Below are 18,178 nucleotides of genomic sequence, written 5' to 3' on the forward strand. Positions count from 1 at the left end.
CATATAATCAGAACTATGTATTTTTAATTTAATTACTTTTCAATCATGTTCATCATCATTTCCCTTATTTCCCCAAATCTCAAGTCTAGGGTTAAGAAGCTTCCCCATCCAAGGATGCAGCTGAATCTACAAAAGCAGAGATATGAGTAGAAACCATTCTGGAATCCTCACTGCAGCTACTGCTACCAAATCTGCAGGGAAAAGAAGTGTATATTTCTTGAAAAAAGATTGCTGTGAATTGCAAATATTAGCAGATGTTACTACAAACACTAAAAAGCAGAGAGTAAATGCAAAGTAAAAAAAAAATCCAATGAAACCTGTGAAAAACAGAACTATAAAATTTCAAAATATCCAATGAATTGCCTTTTCATTTTAGAGCTGAAACTTTAATCTAACAATTTAAATCAATTAAATACTAAGAATTTGGTCTTTCTACTTCATGAAACAAGGGTATAACTCCATAAATAGATTATTCTTGGTTATTCTCAAACACTTCATGAATATTGTGCTTGGAGTTGGTTTTTGCTGGGTTCCTTTTTATTCAATAATTGTGAGCCTTGGTAAGGAGCTTGTGTTTATAAAAAGGGGGAAAAGATTTAATGCTCCCAATTATGAAATCTGGAAAATCTGTAACAGTTTAAACACAAAACCCACAAAAGAGCACAAAATCAAAACCCAGAAACCAAATTAGTTTACTGGTATATTTACCTATAACTTCATGAATGCAAATCAAACTTCTATGCCATGAAAAATTACCTCACAAATTATTCTGTCTGGCTTTTCTGATTTATCATATAATCAAATTCTTGCAGGTTGTTTTTCTAGCCTTTCAGGTAAATCATAGGCACACAAATTCCATGTGCTAAGATAATGCATATTTGGGAAAAAAACGTAATACAGCCTGTAATTTACCAAGTGCTTCCTATATATGTGCTAAATATGCTTTTTCATGATAAAATAAAAATCAGTGCTTGAATTTCAGTTTGTATTTCCTTAACCTATGGATTACTATTCAAAATAACTAATTGTGCTGCACTACAGTCCCCCCTCCTCAATCTCAAATAAAATACACAATAACTGTTTTCAATATCTGAGTTACCTTGTTTCCAATCTGAATTCCAGTCATCTGCACTACCTGTAAGATCAGGCTCTACATTTTAAGTTTAAAAAATTATAATAATGCTTCTTAAAATAATATCTTTCTTTGGTTCATTTGTAGCTTCCAGAGAATACCAAAATGTACATACTCCCATGCAAGAGGAATTGATACACCTGTGCTGCAACTGAATATTTCCTTTTTTATATCTAGTCCCTGTAACTCAAGGCTTTGTTGTGATTTTGGCCTAAAACATTAGGCAAAATGTCAGTTATATAAGGCCACGCGTGGAGGCACACGCACTCTAAAAAACCCTGCTGCTGATTTAGTAATGGAAAAAATAATGGATGTCTGCTCCGACATACATATTCACAGAGGGAATAACGCGTTTATACCACCCCAAACTCTGTCCCACCCTCCCTCCTCGGCCGAAGTCAGCCAGGAGCAGCCATTCCCATTTCTGCGAAATTCCAGAACCAGCAAATCGGCCTAGAAATAACAAGAAATTAAAAACCGCAGGGAAAGAACAGAAGGGGAATTCTTCATTTAGCTGGACTAAAGTACCCCAAACCCGGGCTCAGCCTCCCCTTCCCAAAGGATCGGAGCGGCCCCGGGCTCGGCTCCCCGACCTCCACAGCGGGACCGCCCCGGGCTCGGCTCCGCTGCCCAAGGAGAGAGCGCGGCGGCCGCGGGCTCGGGCTCGGGCTCCAGGGAGGGATCGGGGCACCCCGGGCTCATCCTCCCAGGGAGGGATCGGGGCACCCCGGGCTCAGCTCCCAGGGAGGGATCGGGGCACCCCAGGCTCATCCTCCCAGGGAGGGATCGGGGCACCCCGGGCTCATCTTCCCAGGGAGGGATCGGGGCACCCCGGGCTCAGCTCCCAGGGAGGGATCGGGGCACCCCGGGCTCAGCTCCCAGGGAGGGATCGGGGCACCCCGGGCTCAGCTCCCAAGGAGGGATCGGGGCACGCCGGGCTCAGCCCGCTTGGCTACAGAAGGATCGGGGCGGCCCAAGAATCCGCTCCTTTTCCCAAGGAGGGATCGGGGCATTCAGAGCTCAGCCCACTTTCCGGGAGAGGGATCGGGGCACCCCGGGCTCAGCTCGCTTTGCCAGGGAGAGATTGGGGCGGCCCAGGAATCCGCTCCCTTTCCCAAGGAGGGATCGGGGCATTCAGAGCTCAGCCCACTTTCCGGGTGAGGGATCGGGGCACCCCTAGCTCAGCCTTCTCCTCCCGAATGTGAAAAGCGGCCCCGAGCTCCGCTCGCTCTCCCAGTGAGGGATCGGGGCACCCCGAGCTCCGCTCGCTCTCCCAGGCAGGAATCAGGCCGGCCCCAAGCTCCGCTCGCTTTCCCGAGGAGGCACCGCGGCTGCGGCGGGCTCGGCCCCGGCCCCACACGGGATCGCAGCGGCTGCCGCGGCCCCGCGGGCGGAGCGGGCCGTTCTCTCTGCCCGCCGCCGCCTCTCCCAACTTTTCCAGCCGCAACTTCCACGTTCCGCCCGCGGCGCCGCCGGCCGGGCCGCGCCGGGCCGGGCCCTCCCCACCCTCCTGTCTCGGGCCGCGGAAGGTCACGGCGGCCGCAGGCCGGGCTGCTCCGCGCGCTGGCGGCGGCGGGGCCGGTGCGCTCCGTACCTCTGCGGGCCTTCGGGGAGTGCCGGCGGCTGCGGGCGCTCGCTCGCTCCTCCTCGATCGCGGCCGCTATCGCCGGGTCGTCCTCGCCATTGTACCACACCAACAGCTCCTCTCCCGCCGCGATTGGCTGCCGGGACACAACACAGGGCGCGCGGCCAATCAGAGCGCGCGTTGTTGGCGGGGCGGGGAGCGGCCGCGGCGGCGCCCACGGCGCTGCTCCCGCCGAGCCTCGAGGGCGCCGCCCCGCGCGCCCCCTGCCGGGCGGAGGGCGCAGCGCAGGGAGCGCCCCGGGCCGCGCCGGGCACGCGGAGAACAGCAGCGAGCAACGAAAACAGCCAAAAACAGCCAAAACCAACCCAAAACCGCCCAGAAACAACCCCAAAACCTCACACACACACAGAGAACAGCAGCGAGCAACGAAAACAGCCAAAACCAGCCAAAACCAACCCAAAACCACCCAGAAACAACCCCAAAACCTCTCACGCGCACACGGAACAGCAGCGAGCAACGAAAACAGCCAAAACCAGCCAAAACCAACCCAAAACCACCCAGAAACAACCCCAAAACCTCACACACACACACAGAACAGCAGCGAGCAACCAAAACAGCCAAAAACAACCCAAAACCACCCAGAAACAACCCCAAAACCTCACACACACAGAGAGAACAGCAGCGAGCAACCAAAACAGCCAAAAACAACCCAAAACCACCCAGAAACAACCCCAAAACCTCACACGCGCACACGGAACAGCAGCGAGCAACCAAAACAGCCAAAAACAACCCAAAACCACCCAGAAACAGCCCCAAAACCTCACACACACACAGAGAACAGCAGCAAGCAACCAAAACAGCCAAAAACAACCCAAAACCACCCAGAAACAACCCCAAAACCTCACACACACACACGGAACAGCAGCGAGCAACCAAAACAGCCAAAAAAAACCCCCAAAACAACCCAAAAACAACACAAAACCTCATCATAGACTGTAACACACACAGAACAGCAGCGAGCAACCAAAACAGCCAAAAACAATCCAAAACCAACCCAAAACTAACCCAAAACCTCACAGACACACACAGAACAGCAGCAAGCAACCAAAACAACCAAAAACACTCAAAACAACCCAACATCAACCCCAAAAACAACCCAAAACCTCACACACACACAGAACATCAGCGAGCAACCAAAACAGCCAAAAACACCCCAAAACCAACCCCGAAACAACCCAAAGCCAACCCCAAAACTCATAATGGACTGTAACACACACACAACAGCACCCAACACACAAAACAACCCAAAATTACCCCCAAAACACCCAAAAACCAACCCAAAAACCTCATCATGGACTGTAACAGACACAAAACAACCCAACATCAGACACAGACACACAGAACAGCACTGAAACACCCCAAAAACAAACAACCCCAAAACCTCCTCATGGATTGTAACACACACACAACCCCCAGAACACCAAATATCATTTAAAAAAACACCCTCAAAAAATTCACAGGAAAACACAGAAAAACTCCATAAAAGTGACAAGATCAAAGACCAGAAAAATACCAAAATAAAAGATAAAGCCTAAAAATGGCAAAAAAAAAGGACGATAAAAATCAGAAAAAAAGTCAAAATCAGAAAAAAGGCAAAATCACAAAAAAAAAACCCAAAAATCACAGAAAAAAAAAAAAAAAAAAAGAAAAATCAAGGAATGTTAATGGGTTGGAAGGGACCCAAAAGTCCATCAAGTTCCACCCCTGCCATGACAGGGACACCTCCCACTGTCCCAGGTGCTCCAAGCCCTGCCCAGCCTGGCCTTGGGCACTGCCAGGGATGCAGGGGCAGCCCCAGCTGCTCTGGGGCTGTGCCAGGGCTGCCCACCCTGCCAGGGAAGGATCTCTGATCATCAAACCCAAATTTCCCCTCTTTCTATTTGTATCCGTTGCTCTTTGGCCCAACTACAGTTCCTGACAATACAGAGGTAATATTAATACAGTTTTAGTTAATATTACTGTAGTTAATGATTAATATAGTCTTTGTATTAATAATTCATACGTTGGTGTTGTTATTGTTATTATTTTTTGCATGAACCTTCCAGCTGTAATGTCCCAAATTGTGGTTTTTCCTCAAATAGTGACACTGGTTTAAATCCCAGTGCTCACTTCTCTGGATATTCACTGTTAATTCTTTCCAGAGAGCAGCCATGTTGGGACAAACATACCTATCTCATACAAAGCTTTAAATAACATTAATTAATTATAATATAATAATAAGTTACTACTGCTCAGGCAGCCACTACAGCTGGGACAAATTCTAAAGATCCAGGAAAAGACTGTCACAGTGGGTTAATGGGAATACAGATAATTACAATATGTTTAATAAATCCACTTCACCACAAAAAATCAAAGGTTTGCTTGCCATTCCAAATTGGTTATTTCTATTCTTTTTAATCAGTTTTTTAAAAAATCACAGACTAAATGAGTCAAATGGGCATCACTGCAAATGCTACTCATACTCCCAGCACTGCCAACAAAAGAAACTCTATTGATCAGTTCATTTCCCACACTCCCTAAAATATCAGACTCAAAGTAGCAAGTCCCCAAGCTGCCAGACTGAAGATTTTAATTTTTTAAATCTTCCTCATTGTTTCTCCATTTCCTGAAGCATTTTACCCAAACCCAAGAAAAATTTAAATGCCTTAACTTCAATTCCCCTCTCTCAGGGTTAAGGAACACAGGGCTGGTGGAGACCAGATCCTATTTTCAGTCAGGAGCAAAGGAGGTCCTCAGATTGTTATTTCCAGTCTGAAGCCAAAGGAGAATTTTGTATCAAGAAGAAAATTAGGATTTCTTTCTTCTACAGCCCATTTTTAGTGGGTCTCACAGCACATGATAGAGGTGATAATTATCATCATACCCCCAGACACTGGAATAACAAGAAGTGCAAGATCCCAACAACCAAGGGAAGAGTAAGTTATAACATAGGCAAAGCCTATGGCTTGGCTTCCTTGAGTTCCAGAGGCCTGATAGGATAAATAGAGGCAAAATTATTTGCATGGCCTTGGAGCTGGTGAGCAGCAAGGAATGCAGCAGGGTTGTCTGATGCAAAAAACCCCTTATCATCTAAAAAAATCCAAAGATCTGGGTGAGGTTTCAGGCAATGCAAACACAGGGTGGTAATGAACAGTAATTTGTTGGCTGCATGGCTGGAGCTAACGTTGAACTTGATGAATTTAGTTTTATTGTGACTGCTCTAGAATCTCAATCAAGCCCTCTAACCTTGTACTTCTAGAATGAGATGCAGCAGCAGCTTCAAAACCAGACAATGAAAGCTGCTCCCTCACAGAGCAGGACTGCACTGAGCAGGTGCCACTTGTACCCCCCTCTTCCTCCTCGTGACACCCTCGAGCCACAACTCCAGAACCCAACCTCCTCCAAACTGCTCCCTACAGATCCTTGGTGCAGCACTGTCAGACTGGGACAGCCTGGCTAAACAGGTATGAATTTTGGGAAGGTTGATTAGGTTAATAATCCCCACACAGTTTTTTGTGCTTTTTGTTTGAACTGCAACATTTAACTGTCCTTAATCTGAGTATTTCCTGTTCAAAAGTTGTTATTTTCAAGGGTAATATCCCAACAAGTTATTAATCTAACCTAAGTAACCTCAGAGGTTCTAGCACAGATTGCCTAAAATTCAATTAATTGAGCACATTCAAGCACTCTAATGTGCCTTGTACAGACTGAGATAAGCATTTGCCTGCCCAGCCTCATCAGTTTCTGTTTTTCACCACAGACACAGCATTTTACTGTGATATTGTGCTTCTGCACCTGGGGGTGGCCTCATCTCACCACACATGACCCAAGTGAGCAGTCTGACATGTACCTGAGTGAATCTTTCACACTCTATAACCTTACATTTTGTTGCTCTCTCCCATGTACCAGGGAGGATCTTGAGGTGTTTTAAACCTGTTGGGCAGAACAGTCTTCCACAAACAAATTAATTTCATTTTAATCAGGGACAGTTTCATAGCCAAGCTTCTTCAGAAGACTTTGAAACTGAGTTTTTACTGTATTTTACTTTTTATAGAAGTCAAGTTTTGTCCTGTGTGCAGAACAACACCACAGAGAGAGCTCCTCCCATGAGCAGAGGCAGGAAGAGCTGAAACTGCATCACGAGTTTAAGCTGCTCCCTGCAATATCACAGCCCTCACACAGGAACCCTGGGGAAAGCAGATGCAAAGCAGCTTAAAAACACTCTCAGCCCTTCAGCAAAGATGAAGATGGAAGAGAAAAACATTTGCTTGTGCTCACTCACAGATTCTATTCCATCCCATGACTGTTCATTGAAAGCAGGGAACTGGGAAGTTAAAGCTCCACAGTTCTGAGGAGGTTCTGCACCAAGCAAATTTGGAGTTTGTTATTTCAGCAATAAGGCTTGGAAATCAGCCTGTTTAATTTACAAATTAAAAACCTACGAAAAGCTAAATAAATACTGGTAAAGTTCTGGAATGGCTGCCCAGGGAGGTGCTGGAGTCCCCATCCCTGGGTGTGTTTAACAAAGCCTGGATGTGGCACTGGGTGCCAGGGTTTGGTTGAGGTGTTGGGGCTGGGTTGGACTTGCTGATCTTCCAACCTTGTGTGATTCTGTAATTCTGTAAAGGAAACCTCAGGAAAAATAATACCCCATGACTTTACTTTCAATGCTTCAAGGTAAAACAGAACAAAATTACACACAAGCCACTTGAATTCTCCTTTGGGGCTAAATAAAACCTGTGCTGCTTATTTGTCAGTAAGTGGAACTCCCCTAAATTTCTGAATTATGATAAAGATCAGGAAAGAACCATGTGTTCATATCTGGGCTGGTAAATTTACAGCAGGTTTGAAATAGCAGTGTAGAGATCCTAACATTATATGCAAAAGATAAGGACATTTAAAATGTTCTTTATTCTATGCCCTCCTTTGTTTCAGTTAGCAGTAAGGTGTGACTGGGATAAACTTCATCAAATTGCAAGAGACAGCAGTCAAAGGAACAAAAGGATATTCCAGTGCTGAGACAAGGTATTTGTTATTCTGTCAGCAGTGCTCAGCCTCTTTTAGCAGTACAGTTATTTTCTGAAGTGCAGTATGACCCATCAAATAAACAAACCTGAAATATGTGAATGCTTGTCTCTGCCAGGACTGAAACTTTTGCAGAAAAGATTCAAGGAGAAGTTTAAAATGTCAGAGTGACTCCAAAAGCACACCTATACTACTGAGCTAGTGGGACTGTGGGCAAAGGCAGAAGAAATCCAAGTAAAGTGTCTAGAGAAATCAAGGCTGGCCTCAGAGCTGTACTGGGAGCCTGCAGCCTCTGGGAATAAACACTGCAGAGAAGTCACCAGTCTGGCTGGCAATAGTGAACCTCTACTTGGATACAAAGTTCAGAAAATGTTTAGAACACCCAAAAATATTTTAAATAAAAACTAAGTCAAGCTACACACACTCACTGCTAGGAAGTCTTGATCAGGGATTCAAGAAATACTTTAGAGCTACAATATTCTTAACATGCTCCACCATTATAGTTAAACCATTTTTTTTCTTGATTTGGGAGATAAAATGCTCCAGGAATTACACCCTTCTCCCTGCCTTCCCCTCACTCCCTGAACAAAACCAAAATGGTATAAAACCATGAGAAATAGTTTCATGGAGCTACCTATAGAAGTGTCTTGACAGCCAAACTTTGTCAAATGATGCACAGACCATAAAAATAACTGATTACTGCAAAAACATCCTCAGCAGGAGTCTTGGTATCTACAAAAACAGAACAATATTTTATATACTGTGTAGTTTATTGCTCTAGTGTGTATCAAATTTGGTGCTACAGCAATTACCCAATAAGATAGACTTTGTGTCAAAACATCCAGTAGTTTAACAGTAAATCTGATGTCAAATGCATTGGCAGATAAGAATTTATTAATGTCAAATGCATTGGCAGATAAGAATTTATACCAATGATGTGTAGCATTTGCAGTGTTTTAAATATGTTTCATAAAACGTTTCAAACTCTGTTTAATATAAATATACATATAAATAGTGTATATATATATATATAAAATATAAGTAGTAATATATATATTACTGTTTATATATATTATATATAAATAGTAATATATATTTTTAAATATAGTTAATGTTTTAAATATAACTATAGTTATATTTTTAAATATAGTTAATATTTTAAATATAACTATAAATAGTTATATGAATTTATATATATAGAAATAGTAATATATATTTATATATATTTTATAATATATATTTATATTATATATATATATATATATATATATATATAGTAAGAAAAAAGTTTTTTAATAAAGCAGAATCAAAAGAATTAATAATAAAAGACAACAAACAAAGCAGCAGCTGTTCAGCCAGAGCTACCTTTAAACTCTTGTAGTAAATGGTCCTGTTGATCTCCAGGGGGAAGAGGTTCTGCTCCTTCCCCGAGCGCGCCCAGTTGATGTAGCGCAGCCAGTTGCCCTTCTCTGGGTCGGTGGCATCCACACACATCCAGCCCAAGTTGGGGTAATACACCTGTGGGACAGACACGGGGACACCTGCTCACAGCACAGCACTAAAGTGTGGCATCCTCTGAGTCCTTGCCCCTCAGGTGTAGGGAAGACATTTTGTGCTGTTCTTGAAGATAAGGAAAGCCCCGTCAGGAAAGCTATCAGTGGGTATTTTTCCTTTTCTGTTTTTCTAAAAGTCCAAAAATCTACAATGTTGTAGATTTTATTTTCTGATACTTTACAAGTAATTCCAAGGCTTTTCAAACTGTTCTCCAATTTTGATCTTTTGTACACTTCTACAATAGCTTAGAAAAACCTCTGCTTAATAAATTCTTTTTTTTGTGCTGATTATACTGTTGATTAAAAGAAATAGAATTTCATCAATAAAAGTTTTAATAAATGCACAACCATCTTAGTTTCTTTCCAAGTAAACAGAAAACATCTCCCTTACTTAAACTATTCTAGCATGGATTTCATCAGCTGACTTTTGAAAGAATGTTCACCAGCACACCCAGCCCTTGCAATATGAAAGCATAAACAGTGTCCCAGGTGAGACTGCAAAAGAAATTCTTTTGGTTAAAATGGAAGAGAAGAGCCAAAGAATGCTGTGGGAGAGCTAAACAGATATGGAATACATGTCTAAATGTAGTTACTGATTACTTATATATAGATTTTTTTAATGTACATATATATAGGTATGTACAACTGTACTGTGTTTTTATATTGTTTTATTATGGGTTTTCCATAAACCAAAATACTTTTTGGCTTTTCTAATTTATAGAATATTACAGTCTCACTTACAGAACACTGTTTAAAGGCCTTGAGCACTGTGAGAAAGAAAATAGCTCCAACTCCTCTCCATAACACTGTGTCTTGAAGTGATTCCTGTACCTACAACAAAACCCACTCAGCACAGCTGTGCCAGTCATTCTGAACCAGCATTTCCCTCCTTTTCAGACACTTGTTCTCACTTTCCCAACTGTGGCTTTTCACCAGTAGAAAAGGAAAATATGTTCTCTCCTCAGATACAGAGGCATGTACTGACACCCACAACCAGTGTTTTTCACAATGAGCCTTTGCTATGCCAGTTCAAAACCATTAAAAGTGACTGGAGATGCCAGTTTTTGAAGCCTTATTTTTTATTCAGATTAATTTGACTAAAGAAGCAAATGGAACACTTGTGGAAAAGGTTGTTCCCCAAGCTGAGTGTCCATATACTGAACTGCTCCTACACACCAGCATCCTTCTACAAACCATATTTGCTACCAGTTGAGATTCTGGACTGGTTTCAGGTATCAGCAGATGAGACCAACTGTTGCAGTTTTCCATTTTAGCTGCCTTTTTTCTAACTCTAAAATCACTATTAAAGCAACACACAATTACTCTGGAATCTAACAAGGGTTCCCATTATCACCTGCATTGTAAACAGAACTGAAAAAATATCCACCATGAACATTCAGCATGCAGCACTGAGAACCACAATTTTAAGGTCAATAATTTACTTGACTGATTCAATCTCAGCAAATGTTCCTGTAACAGATCAAAACTGGAGATACCTTCTGCAGTGGAGTTTGTGATAGCATGAGCTCAATGCAACAAACATTATACTTGAAAATTGTACTGCTTTTCTAAAGGGTAATTTGCATTTATGGGAATGTCCTAGATCAGTTCCTCTGATAGAGGTTAACTCTGAGCTCTGTGCATGTTTTTAGTGTTTCAGGGAGTTCCATTTTTGCAAGCAAGGGGACAGAAGCATGGGTGACCATTATCAGTGTCTTTAGCCTAAAAATCCACGTTCCAGAACATTCTATGCCACAGTTCCTGCACCCCTCCCCTCCTTGACTATTCACTTTGCTAAAACCATGTCCTGTGTTTGTCTTCAGAAAGACTGAAGAAGTCTTTGGAAGTGATTATGAAGTGCCTCAAGAGACTGTAAAAGAGATTCAGCTCCAGATGATGGCATTCATATTTTGAAATATAAATTTATTTACATAATATCCAAGGTCTCCTGACTACCAGTGGAGCTTCCAGAGCTGTTCAGCTGACCAGACAGCACTTGCTTCAAGGCAAGCCCAGCACAAGAAATACTGCAACACTTCAGAACTCTTACAAAAACTCCAAAAGCTGGTCTTCAAAGAGCTAAATGAGGAGGAGTGATGTGGCTTCCTTGGAGATTCCACATCCTCCTAATTTCCCTGATCTCACAAGCAGTTGACAGCACTCGGTTGCACTCAGGGTTGAAGCCAACAAAGAAAAGATCAGCAACAAACTCTTCAGGGCAACTGTGATCCACACACAGCATGTAAGAAATACAGCAATTTCAAACAATGCCTCTGGTTTATAAAGCTTTGTAATTCAGAATAGTTGTTCCATCCATGTGTCTATAAATAACCATTAGTAATGGCAGTAACAGATGGCAATTAACTTCTATCAAGTTTATTTCTAAACTATCTGGAAAATTAAAGGCTAAATACAAAATATTGACCTGGTGACAAGCACATTTTTCCATTTACAAGCTGTTTCTTACCTCCCACATGTACACATTGCTCTTAACTTGAGATCTTTTTTTCTTGTCACCAACAAATGGCCCAAACTTCTTGCCTTTCAAAATTGACTTTGTTGCCCAGACACCTGAGGAGACACATATCAGGAGTTAAAACTAATCTAAGTTATTCCAAGTAAATCTACTCAAAATTCATATTTTTAAGGTTATTAGATGTGTCTGTCTTGGACTGGGGAGCCATCCACTCTTCCCAAGAGGAATTATTTCAGACAAATACACCAGACATCATCTCTACCCAGCACAGGAGGGCACCAGGCTTTCACAGCAACTCCAATTTATGTGAGTCACTAAAAATCTTCATTCTCTTTTCACAGCTGCAGCACTCACCAAGCCGAGTCTTGTCAACAGCAGATGGGAAGAGCCTCACATCCTCAGGAAGGCCCCTAAGCACGTGCTCAGGAACATCATCCAAGGTCTCCACAGCAACAGGGGAGTCACTCGTGTTCTACAAGTCAAAAAGCCAAGCACCATTAGAGGCAAAAACAACTGCACAACAGCTGATCAACCCACACGACCTTCAAAACCTTCTGGCTTGTAATGAACGTAAAATTTCCAAATTCACCGTACTGAGGATAATTTCACATATATTAGCAAACATTTATTTCCTTTTTCAAAGAATGTCTTCCAGGCATACTCAACCTAAGCAGTCCCCCAAAAGCAATCTAAAATATTTTCTTATCTTGCCTTATGTGACAAAGTGCCACTGGTGAGAAAGACTGAAAAGTAACTTCAGGAGAAAATCAAACTCAAAGTTCCAAGAAGTGCATACATTCAAAAATCTGAGAAGTTACTGGCTCTGCTGATGGAAGTGAGCAGTTGCAGTAAATGAACCACTCCAGGAACCTGCACTGGGGGTACAGCACTGACTCTGCCCCAGCAGGAGGATGTTCTGCCTGGAACAGGGTAAGACAACGCTCTCCCTGCAAAGCTACCGGTGCAGAATGGAGGGGACGGCGTCACGCTGCTGTTGGTGTTGGATCATTCCAAACCCAGGCAGACTCATCAAGCTCAAAGTTTAACAAACCTTTAAGGGTGAGGAGGAGATGTGGCAGAGCTGACAAAACACCCCATAAAGGAACAGACAAGGGGTACTACTGAAACCTGCCTAAAGCTGCCTGGGGACACCTCTCTGACAGCCCAGCACTTTCCTCATGCTAGAAAAGCCGAGCCCCACTTGTGAACAGGGTCTTCTGTCACACCCCTTCTTGCAGTGTGGTGGAGATTCCTCCCTGGAGTGGGGACATCCCACAGTGCCACCCTGCCATGGACAGGGACACCTTCCACTGCCCCAGGCTGCTCCAAGCCCCAGTGTCCAACCTGGGCACCTCCAGGGATGGGGCTCCCACAGCTTCTCTGGGCTCACCATGCTCACAGCCCAACCCTTCCTAAACCCACTCCCTGTGTGCACGAAGCCATTCCCCTTCTCCTGTCACTACAGCTCTTGGTGACTGAACCATCTGCATGTCAAGTTTACTGCTCTGCAACAGAAAATAAGCTAAAAGCAGCTTTTAAAGAGAATAAAAGGATTTTAATAGTAATTATTTCAGTATCATAAATGTTACTCGTATTTCCTACATCAAGTAACATGTCAGAACTTTAGCCAGCAGCTTATAATTAATCCAAGAAGTTTTAAGGTATTTTTATATTAAAGTTTGATAGGCAATATAAAGCTAATAAATTATTTACTGTCCAGTAAGTGATTAGTTCCATTTTATGGAGCCTCCAAGGTTCAATATTATTCTTATAACATTATCCATACTATTGCTACTCACACTTGTCATAAACCAACCTGTTCCCTATTACCCACTTAGAATTAACAAAACACTATTTCTGATAGAAATTACCAGAATTTCAAACTCACAAGAATGCAAAGTTTCCTATAAAATCTCTCCACATTCCAAATGAACTGTGCATGGTGAAATTTAAGCCTTTATTGAACCACATGCCCTAAAATAACTGCCTGCTTTATCTAACTCTAATCATTCTGGTCAGGAACAAACACTGGTGGTAATGGCAGGAACAACTCTAATATTAAGGATGTTATACTTGACCTCTGAACCCATTTTTAGGAAGAGATTAAACTGAGAAATTTTTCCAAATAAACTTTAATTTTTTGGAAATTATTCTGGCTTTTACCTATAACCATAAAGCAGAGATACAATAGTAATTTTCACATACTGAATAAGAAATTACTGTGCAATATTCAAGAGTATTTCTAGTGAGTACTTTTGAAATACACTGAAAGGTTACTGGAAATATATTTTAAAATGCATCTCAATATGCTATCAAATTTCATTTTTTTTCTCTCTAAAGCCAAACAAATAAAGCTTCTCAGCCCTTGCTCTTCAGCCTTTGTCAGGGTGCTGCTATGGCAATCATTCACTACATCTGAAAACCCAATTTGCTGAGTGGAGTTAATGAACAAATCTTCTGCCAGTTTTAATTGCAACAATGAGGAAAATTATAAAACTGGAATCAGAGCAAGGTTATTCTAGTGCTGCCTTCATAAACCTTAACAGCTGCACAGAGAGCTATTTGTAGGGGAGAAAGACCCCCAGATTGGAAACCATGGAAGGGAGAGAATGCCAGAAATCCCTTCCCATCCAAGAGTGGAGACACCAGGGATAAATACTTCTTCAATAGTTAGAATAGCTGAAGTCTATTCAAAGCAGAGCAAAGCTTTATTTTGCTCTTCTAACAACCCAAAAGGAAAAATACTGATGAAAGCAGCCTGATTTTCAGACATCTGTTTGCCTTGAACTGATATGCAAGAAGCCATGGCTCAGCTGAAAAAGAAACATGCTCTTCCCAGCATATCAAAGAAACTAAAAATCTTCCCAGTGCATTACCCCAGGATTTCATCAGGGGAGAAACAAAGCTATTTTTCCCAGTGGTTTCTAACAGGTTATATCCAGAAATAGAAGAGAGTGGCTGCCAGCTCTCAGAATGGTGCACTTCCAGTTTCAAGTTAAAAGCAGGATGGTTTTTTGCTGGGTTTCATTTGGGGGCTTGGTGAGTGTTGATTTTGGTTTGGGGTTTTGATGAGCAGCTCAAAATCTCAAATCTCAACCCTGCAAATAAATTTTAACCTATCATAATAAATTTTAACCCATCATAACAGCCTCAACTGATTCAGATAGAAGTGTACAGCACTGTGATACATCTTGGATTTTCCTGGTATATTTTTTAATAGTCACACATTTTAACTGCAAATATCCCAGAACTGCTCCACCATTTAAGAAGTGTATTTGTAAGGAGGAGTATGCAATCAGAATTTTATTGTGCATCTATCTGCAAAAATCAGAGATTGGCAGGACATTCAGAGAACACCACACTCAGATTCATCCAACACTTGTCACATTAATGGATTTCACAAGTACTAGAAAACTGGATATGGCCTTTTCACAACAATACACTTCACACCTCAAATGAATGGTAATAAGCAATCATATTCTAAACAGTAAAATAAACAATTTAGTTCAGTCAAATCAGTGCAATCTCTTTTTACTTGCAATTTAGATGTAGCTACTTGAAACTTTTTCCAGATCACAACTTGTCCCCAAGCAATGTCTGTCTACCAAAAAGAAATACTACATTTCAATCACTTTTCTACCAAGACTTCACAATCAAATTTAAATCTGTTTACAAAATTCACCCCTTGATAAGGGTAGTGCACTTGTGCATGTCCTACAGCTGACTTTTGCTTTTATCTGAAGCCTTAACACAGTATTTTCCATTCCTTCCAAGGCTGCAATTTCGAATACAAAAACACCTGAAGCTTATTTCACTTTTAAGCTTCTTACTCTAAAGTTCATCAGAAAATTACATTCTAGCATTTAAATCAACCAGCATGAAGTGACTTCAGGACAATGCCAAAGGATCATTTCAGGGCTGAGGTGGTGCCTTGACTGAAACAATCTTTTCCTGTTTGCATCCAACCCAGAGTCCAGACACTCTGGCAGTACCTTTTAACACATTAAGCAAATTTTCACACCACTTTCAGTACCATTGGACTCATGAGCCAGAGACAGATGAGTCTCTATTGTTACAAACAGTATTTAAACAGAGCAGAAAAGGCACCTGCAATAAGATACTTACAGGTGATAAAAGATTGGAGTGAAAAGGAAAGAACCCATCCTGAACAGTGGCATGAATGACAGGCAGCGAGTGTCATGGCAGGGTGGAAACAGGATTAGGATAAATGAGAAGGTAGAGGAAAGGATGCCATGAAGAGGGAGGGAGGAGATGGCAGGGAAGTTCAAAGAGGAGGCTGAGGAAGGGGAGCTGTGCCAGCTAGCACAGGAAGGCAGACAGGTCTCTCTCTACCTTACCTGGCTACCCCTCCTTGCTACAATTTCACACAACTCATGTGCCTGAAAACTTAAGATGTAATGGAAATATTTGAAATAATCATTGAAAAATTCAGAAGGAATGAGGGGAGGAAGTTTCAGAACAAGTGCAGATGTCCTTTGCTCCTGCATTCCTCAGCACTTTTTAACTAACTGCCTGTGCTGTTTTCCAGTAGAACCCAAATTCCTCCTACAGTCTTACTGCAGTCTGAGATAATGCTACCAATCAAACCCCATGTTTGCTTGGGGTTTTTAAAATAAATTATTCAGCTATTCTGATGAACTAATTTACATATTAGAGGAAGATCTCCTTTGAAAAGAGGACTGCCCATCCTGAGACAGCAATCTTCCAAGAAACCCAAAAACATGAACTCCAACAACAGATGGGGTTTTTTAATCTGTCTTCTCCTTACAACAAGAAGGCCGTATCAAAGAATTTAAGAAAAGGTTTTCCTTCACCACTTCAAGATTTCTGTGGGATAACCCACAAAACTAACAGATTTTTCATATAAACTAAATCAACACCAGCCCAGTTAGTCTCATGGTCATCAAAGTCAAGTCACACCAAAAGCAGAGACAAGCAGAATGAAAGAAATATGAGAATGAACCACTTGAAAGATGTGTGGCATCAGGCAAAAACATTTCTTATACAGACCTGGCACTACAACTTGTCAACAGTGAATGAAATGACAAGGGCACTGCAAGAAAAAACACCACACAGTTGATGCTGAATACACACTTAATATGAACAGTCAGCCAACAATTAAAGCCATATGGGCTCCATGAGCTTTGGAAAGCAAAGGTGAAAGGCAGAAAGCCCAAGGAGGACCCTAAGCTGCTGTAAGAACTCCCTGAGGAAGGGCAATCTCAGCCTGTAATTGTAAGGTGACACACAGCACAGCATAAATGAGATCAGAGTCCCCATAAGAAAGATGAGGGCTTTTAATACAGCACAGAAATCAGATTTAATTCCAGAAACAAGTCAGGGTGAAGAACACAACAACAGACAGGACACGAGGGGACATGGCCACACACATGGGAGGGAAGCAGTCAATAGTAACAATTACAGATTAGGATCTACAGTTCTCAGAGTTTTAGCAGAATCCAAAGCTTATTGGCATGACTAATAGGGCAGGATTATTCCTCAAGCAGACAGAGCAATAGGCTGCTGGCTTCATGCCACTGAGTGCACCAAAATAAACCTTACAGGTGAAAAAATTTCAATTCTCAATAGACATTTTGAAGCAGCAGTTAACCCTGCTCCCAAAAACAGACTACTAATGCTTAAAAGTGTGCTAATACAAATATTTTATATATATAATTCATGTTTGTATTTTATTTTATTTCTATTTCATATTTCTATTTCATTTATATTTATATATATATTCACATATATAAATATATATTTTATATTTATATATAAATTAAAATATGATATTATATATTTTTTTAATATATATAAATATATATGTTTATATATATTTCTATTTTATATATATAATTCATATTTGTCTATAGATATAATACAAGTTTGTTTTTTCACAATACATATTCCAACACTGGTAGAGATTATATTTTGCTTTTTACCTTTTTAATATGTACAAATATATTGAAAACTTTTTACTTTAAATCAGAGGAAAAAGAGCAACAGGAAACATCTCACCAGCCCATTCCATGCTGTAATTACTTATGCATATACCTCTATGACTTCACAGATAAAACACTTCAGCAAATGCTAACTGAACTCAGCCTGCTGCTGATCAAATAAGGATAATAAAAGCACACATTAGCCACAGGCATTGAAGTATACAAAGCATTTTATACAACTATGTAATGTGGCTGTTTCTGACTCATAAAGCTTCTGTTCATGGCTGACTTTTCAGCAAAGTAAGAATGGCTTTCCTGCAGTGTGATATCCCATGGTCAAACTGGGGGAATAATATCAGTGAGATCAGGAGGAGGACTTGGGAGAAAAATCTGAGGCCACATGTA

General features: G+C 41.5%; 1 protein-coding gene across 1 annotated transcript in view; it reads right to left on the reverse strand.

Moving 5' to 3' along the window:
- The window catches only part of PRDM2 (PR/SET domain 2), a 65,361-nt gene that overhangs the window by 39,178 nt on the left and 8,005 nt on the right, over positions 1-18,178 (reverse strand). Inside the window, exons 3-6 of the mRNA XM_036396069.2 lie at positions 12,165-12,282; positions 11,802-11,905; positions 9,147-9,299; positions 2,727-2,853 (exon numbers count right to left, since the gene is read on the reverse strand). Of these exons, the coding sequence (XP_036251962.1) occupies positions 2,727-2,853; positions 9,147-9,299; positions 11,802-11,905; positions 12,165-12,282 (502 nt within the window). The remainder of the gene's footprint in view (positions 1-2,726; positions 2,854-9,146; positions 9,300-11,801; positions 11,906-12,164; positions 12,283-18,178) is intronic.

The sequence above is a fragment of the Molothrus ater genome, chromosome 23, assembly GCF_012460135.2.
Source record: "Molothrus ater isolate BHLD 08-10-18 breed brown headed cowbird chromosome 23, BPBGC_Mater_1.1, whole genome shotgun sequence".
Classification (NCBI taxonomy): domain Eukaryota; kingdom Metazoa; phylum Chordata; class Aves; order Passeriformes; family Icteridae; genus Molothrus; species Molothrus ater.